This window comes from Gastrolobium bilobum, unplaced genomic scaffold (assembly GCF_033153095.1).
Source record: "Gastrolobium bilobum isolate Gb01-03AN ecotype WA unplaced genomic scaffold, APGP_CSIRO_Gbil_v1 utg12879, whole genome shotgun sequence".
Classification (NCBI taxonomy): domain Eukaryota; kingdom Viridiplantae; phylum Streptophyta; class Magnoliopsida; order Fabales; family Fabaceae; genus Gastrolobium; species Gastrolobium bilobum.
This window is the reverse complement of record NW_026896657.1, coordinates 175396-182036: the sequence shown is the minus strand read 5'-3', so window position 1 is coordinate 182036 and position 6641 is coordinate 175396. Positions and strand designations below refer to the sequence as shown.

Here is a 6641-nt window from a genome sequence, read left to right as displayed (position 1 = left end):
AAAAATTTCTCCTGTACCAAACGCTCTTACTGGTTGGAATTCAACATTAGAAAAGGTGTGTGAAGTTGTTCCAATGAAATTTTGGCTCTTCGTGGCAAAGCAACAAGTCAATTACCAATTCCGTAAGCAAATTCTATTATAATAGAATATGAGTATAAATTCTCTTTGTAATTTTTTCTCCCTTCTCGTATCTCCTTTTTCTTCTCTTCTCCCCTTCAATATCTTCTATGTTTCAACAATTATATTGCTACAGTTTCAATCGTAAATTAGTAGTTACCAAATGGTTCCAACATGTTCCATTTACTATTCTTGTAAAATTGGAATTGAAACCATAGACAAATATGAAAACTATAAAATGGTACATGGTTATCAATGACAAAGTGATTACGAATTTGAACTTTATTGTCCTATTTTTTTAATAAAATAAAAAAGAAAGTTGAAAATAGCATAAGACAAAATCAAAAGTATAGATTTGTGCAATATTCACCCTTCAAATCAAATATTTTTTTGCATGAGAGAATGTATTAAAAATATTTTATTAAAATAATTAATGTGATGATCATTTATCAATTTAAACTTTTGGATAATTATTTGTTTACAAGGCAACTGCAGCCGCAGCTTCCCATCTAATTCCTGACATTAGTAAGCGATTCTCATAATTATATTTATTTAATTTTCAAAAAAATTCCAAACCACAGCATTAATCATGATCGATACTAAAATCAAATAAATTAATGAGGAATTCAAACAAGTCAAACTATAAAAAAACAACTCGTAGTTCTCTACAACATTCTACTAAAATCTCTATTCTATTATTATTTCAAACCAAGCGGATTTTAAAGTAACTAACTCCGTGACACGTGGATGGGACTTTAAAGTAACTAACTCCGTGACACGTGGATGCCCACAGCTCTATATATTCCAAAACCTCACCTCTACTCAACTCTTGACGAAAACTCGAACCCTAAGCCCTCGCTCAGGTTCTACTCTCTCACGGTATCGCTGATTCAGTAGAGGACTTTAGATCTCTATCTTCTTCTCTTATCAACTATCCAAGGTTTCCATTTCATGCCTTTGATTTTTCCTTCTTTTTTTCGTGTTTTTATATATATATGTTTTTGTTTGATTCATAGTTGATTGATGAGTGGAGTTGGTTGTTGTTGCTATGCAGAGACTATAGATTGAAGATTGAAGATTGAAGATTGAAGATGGTGTCTGACGCTAGCAAGAAGAAGGCTGCTCAGAAGAAGGCGGCGGCGGCAGCCAAGAGAGGAGGCAAGGTACCTGCCGCCGTCGCTGCCGCTGCTACTGCCGCTTCATCAAAAACGGCGTCGGAGAAGGCAGCCGACAAGCTCGCCAACGGAATTGGTGATATTCAGATATCCGATCGGACATGCACCGGTGTCCTCTGCTCCCATCCTCTTTCCAGGGATATTCGGGTGAGTAACGTATTACACGTCCATCATCATCATCATCATCATCATGATGCGTGTAATTGAAACATGCTGATAATGATACGTTGTTATGAATGGCATAATCTCTATTCCATCACCTGAGTTTAGATTGATTTTTTTTTTTTTTTTTTTTTTTGAAGTTCAATTAATAGTTTAGCTGAATGATCTTTCTTTTTGGTTAAGCGAATTTCTGCCTTGGTTCTTTAATTGAAAATATTCTGGCTTACTTTTGTGTGCGTCATAGTGCGGCCGACCCCGTAAATGCTGCAGAGCTATAGTGGGTTGCGGTATAGCAGAATAAAATCTAAATATACCAACCACACATATAAATGCTTAAAAATAAAGACATTCATAGAAAAATATATAATCACTATCACTCCAAAACAAATAAGGATATCTAAGTATTGTCAATTGCTTATAATCACTTTAATATGCATACAAAATCTTGACAGAACAAGTTTTGAAGTCATATCTATAATATAGAGAAATATTAGTATTTGAACAAGTGTGATATAGAGACAAAATTTGAAACAGAAACAGAGTGGGTATAAATATAATATAGAAACAGCAACAGGATGGGTATAACTTTGACAGTGCAAGCATGATTTTGACATAGTGACAGAAACATAATGGGTATAAAATAGAAACAAAAGCAGAATGGGTATTTGAAAAGTTGGAACAAAAATAGAGAAATAACTCATAATGGGTATTTGACACCCAAAAAAAAAACAAAAGAACAGAGAAGAGAGATGAGTACTAGTTCTTCTGTTAGTAGAGAGAGAGAGAGAGAACAGACAGACTAGTCGGAGAACAGAGGAGAGTGAAAGAGATGCTTTGCAGAGATGAGAGAATGAGAGACGTGAGGGAGAGTCAGGATTGAGAGAGTGGAGAGAGAGGGTTGAGGGTTTCATAAAACCCGGTAAAAAGACAAAAAAATCCAAAAGTGGTAGAAATTTAAAACAGGGGCATACATGTAATAATTGGGTCTGCAACAACTGCAATTGTGTCTGCAATGGCCGCAACTCCTACCTCTCGCGTTGGGATGCGGCCAGATGCTGCGAACGTCCGCAATCTGACTAAAGTAGAATTGCGTGCAAAAGCGCCACAATTGATATCCTTGGTGTCCGTATATTGCATGCTCCCTCTGGAAAAAGAAAAGTAGGGGATAATGTATCTGGGTCCTTCATTAATTATTAATCCAGGTTTTCTTTCTGCAGCTGGAATTTATAAAAGTTTTCTAAAAATGTGGTAAACATTCCCAGATTAGCTAGTCTTATTTCTAGCTTAATGTTGCAAGCGTTGTTGTGTGTATTTGAGTGCCTAGCCAAGTAGACAAGCATTTGGTCTATAGCATTGGCATTCTTCCATGTTGTCAAGGTCAATAACTTGGTTCTCCTTTGTTAATGTAACCAATTACTCACCTATTAAGAATTCTTTTTTTTTTTTTTTTGGGTACATATTAAGAATTCTTTGGACATAGTATTGTAATATTGTGCAATAAAGGTACATTTCTGCCATATTAAGTATAGCTAATTGTTAATGCATTTAAAATGATCAGTGCTGTATTGATGTATTTGTTTACATTGTAATTACAGATAGAATCTCTCTCAGTTACTTTCCATGGACATGATCTCATTGTTGATTCTGAATTGGAGCTAAATTATGGGAGGTTTGTCATTCTTACCCAATTGTTCAGTATCGGATACTATCATTTATAACCATGATTTGTTGTTGATTTTACTTACTTTAAATTCCTTTCAGACGTTATGGTTTGCTTGGATTAAATGGTTGTGGAAAATCTACCCTGCTTACTGCAATAGGTTGCCGAGAGCTTCCTATTCCAGACCACATGGATATTTATCACCTTAGCAGGGAAATTGAAGCCTCTGACATGTCTGCATTGGAGGCTGTCATATGCTGTGATGAGGAAAGGTTGAGATTGGAGAAAGAAGCTGAAGCTTTGGCAGCACAGGTGTGTTTGAGTAAATATGGCATCTGAATTCCCCCCCTATTGTTTTATGTTTTTGGATGACTGGCTCACAGTGATTAATTTTTTTTCCAGGATGATGGGGGTGGTGAAGCTCTTGAACGTATTTATGAACGATTGGAAGCCATGGATGCATCAACTGCAGAAAAGCGTGCTGCAGAAATCTTATTTGGTCTTGGTTTCAACAAGCAGATGCAGGCAAAGAAGACACATGATTTTTCTGGTGGCTGGAGAATGAGGATTGCTTTAGCACGCGCTCTTTTTATGAACCCGACTATTCTTTTACTTGATGAACCAACCAATCACCTCGGTATCCCTCCTTCCTGAGAAAAAAATCCCCCCCACCATTTAGTTGTGGTCGAACAGTTATTATTACCTTGTCATGTTCTGTGCATTGATTTTCATGTGATGATTTTCTTTGCTGACTCACTTGTGAGTTGTGATTTTAAATTGAAGGTCTTGCAGATTCTTTATCTGTTGTTTGAATTGTTCATTATGTCTATTAAATAAAGTGATTATTATTGAATCCTTCTGGTTTATCCATTAGGTAGGCCTCTGGGTGTAGTTTTTAGAGCAACCTTCCGTTGGTGTGTGCTTTGGAAAAGGATTGCCATGGTGGGACTGCCTCAGTATAGTATAATATATCTTTAGATGCTTTATATCAATATGGTTGGGCTGTGAATGCCAGACCCATGATTTGCATCTTGTAATTCTCAATCATTTTGCACTGATTTTTCTTGTTAAGTTGTTATATCATATGGAGAAATCCTCATCCATCCCCTTCCCAGCCCGCCTCCCTTTGCATACTGTCTCTGCATTATCATCTCATTTTATGGTGGTTGCATTTCTCCTAATGTAACTGATTCAATCTGAACTCAGGCATTTATGGGTGTTACTTGTTATGCAGTCAGATTAAATTAAATTTATTTCTTTTCTATGTTTCTATTTGATATCTGCATGGTGTTCTTGCATTTTTATTTTTATTTTGGGAAAAATCCATGTATATGTTCTAACATTGGTCCTGGAATCACTCTGGATTCATCATTTTTTAAATCTGTTTGCAGATTTGGAAGCTTGTGTGTGGCTGGAGGAGAATTTGAAGAAGTTTGATCGTATTCTAGTTGTGGTTTCACACTCCCAAGATTTCCTTAATGGTGTCTGCACAAATATCATCCACATGCAAAACAAAAAGCTGAAGCCCTATACTGGTAATTATGATCAGTATGTTCAGACACGTGCTGAACTGGAAGAGAACCAGATGAAGCAGTACAAATGGGAGCAGGAGCAGATTGCCTCAATGAAGGAATACATTGCCCGATTTGGCCATGGATCAGCAAAACTAGCTCGCCAAGCTCAGAGTAAAGAGAAAACTCTTGCAAAGATGGAGCGGGGTGGACTTACAGAGAAGGTGGCAAGAGACAAAGTTTTGGTATTCCGCTTTGTTGATGTGGGAAAACTTCCCCCGCCTGTCCTCCAGTTTGTTGAGGTGACATTTGGTTACACTCCCGATAATCTCATCTACAAGAACATTGACTTTGGGGTTGATTTGGACTCTAGGATTGCTCTTGTTGGACCCAATGGAGCTGGGAAGAGTACGTTTCTAAAGCTAATGACAGGTGATTTGGTTCCTATAGACGGCATGGTTCGACGCCATAATCACCTTAGAATTGCACAATTTCACCAGCACTTGGCTGAAAAGCTAGACTTGGAATTGTCTGCTCTCCAGTTTATGACAAAAGAATACCCTGGAAATGAGGAAGAGAAGATGAGAGCTGCTATTGGGAAGTTTGGACTGTCAGGTAAAGCGCAGGTGATGCCTATGAAGAATTTATCTGATGGGCAGAGGAGCCGTGTGATATTTGCATGGTTAGCTTATAGACAGCCTCACTTGCTACTTTTAGATGAGCCAACTAATCATTTGGATATTGAGACAATTGACTCATTGGCCGAGGCATTAAATGAATGGGATGGTGGCATGGTGCTTGTTAGCCATGATTTTAGGCTCATAAATCAGGTGGCCCATGAGATATGGGTGTGTGCTGATCAAACTGTGACCAGATGGCAGGGTGACATTATGGATTTCAAGGAGCATCTAAGGTCGAAGGCTGGTTGATCTGACTGAAGTACATAGTGGGACTCCGCCGGACTGGGACTATCTATAAGATCTACGTACTTATATTACAATTTAGGTGGGTGTTGCTGCTTGATGTGGATTTCCCTCATGGTGATGATAGTTGAGTTAAATGGCAGGGAATTGGTGTAGAAATCGTTTTGAGCTGAGATGTCCTCCACCCAGGTTAGATTGGTAATATTTTTGTTTTTCATTATCTGTTACTGACCAGCATGATAGATAACGGGATATATGATGTAATACTTTGTATGTTGTAACCAGAGCATTATATTTACGGTATTAGTTTCCTCTCTAGCTGTGTTGCTGATAATTCTTCACCCTTCGTAAGTTTCTTTCTTTTGCGACTGTTGCATGAGACAATTACAATTATCAAGGGTACCCAGTCTAAGGAAACAAATTGTAGGTGATAGATATGTTTAACAAATGATTAAGGGCCTAGCTCTTTCTCCTCCTACCCCCCTCCTCCCCCCTTTTTCTCCTTTTTTTTAGGTCATAAGCAAGGATGAGGACGGATTAGTTGGCTGAGAGGAGAGTGGTCCGTTTCGGGGCTCAATCATGAATGACACTTCTGAAGCTGCGGGGCCATGCAAAGGTCTACAAGAAGAAAATGAAAGGAGAAAAAGGGATTATAGAGATAGAAGGCGAAGCTCGGAGCGTGCTTTGCGGTAGACTGAGTCTCCATTTCTATAGCTAGAAGGTTACGTTCTTTGTAAGTTGGAAGATCACCATCGTGTAAGCGAGTATTTAATATATTTCCATAAAAATGAGCAAAGTCTCTAGAATACGAATTACTTTGGAAGTAAAGTGCACATGACACCAATTTATCTGTACAAAACTGGTAAGGAAGCTCTTAAGGGCTAGCGTCATTCTTACTTTTGTGACAATATAAAAGGAAATAAAAAGGGGCTCACAATGCACAAAGCTACTGCCAGAATCTAGGACTCTTTAAAATTAGACTGTCTAAATTATTTTTATCATTTATGTAGTGTTTCAAAATCTGGCTCGGGTTGACCTGGGTTTCGGTGACCTGGTGCCCTTATTGGTTCAAATTGGTTTTATGTTAAATTGT

The 6641-nt window shown here is 37.9% G+C and overlaps 1 protein-coding gene across 1 annotated transcript; it reads left to right on the top strand.

Annotated features, from left to right (window-relative positions):
* Nucleotides 1–952: 952 nt before the first annotated feature.
* Nucleotides 953–6641, top strand: LOC133301316 (ABC transporter F family member 1-like). Its single transcript, XM_061500943.1, has 6 exons — nt 953–1057; nt 1172–1439; nt 3050–3123; nt 3216–3426; nt 3517–3751; nt 4506–6641. Exons 2-6 carry the CDS (start codon nt 1209–1211, stop codon nt 5552–5554), a joined length of 1800 nt encoding a protein of 599 aa, XP_061356927.1. The 5' UTR covers nt 953–1057; nt 1172–1208; the 3' UTR covers nt 5555–6641.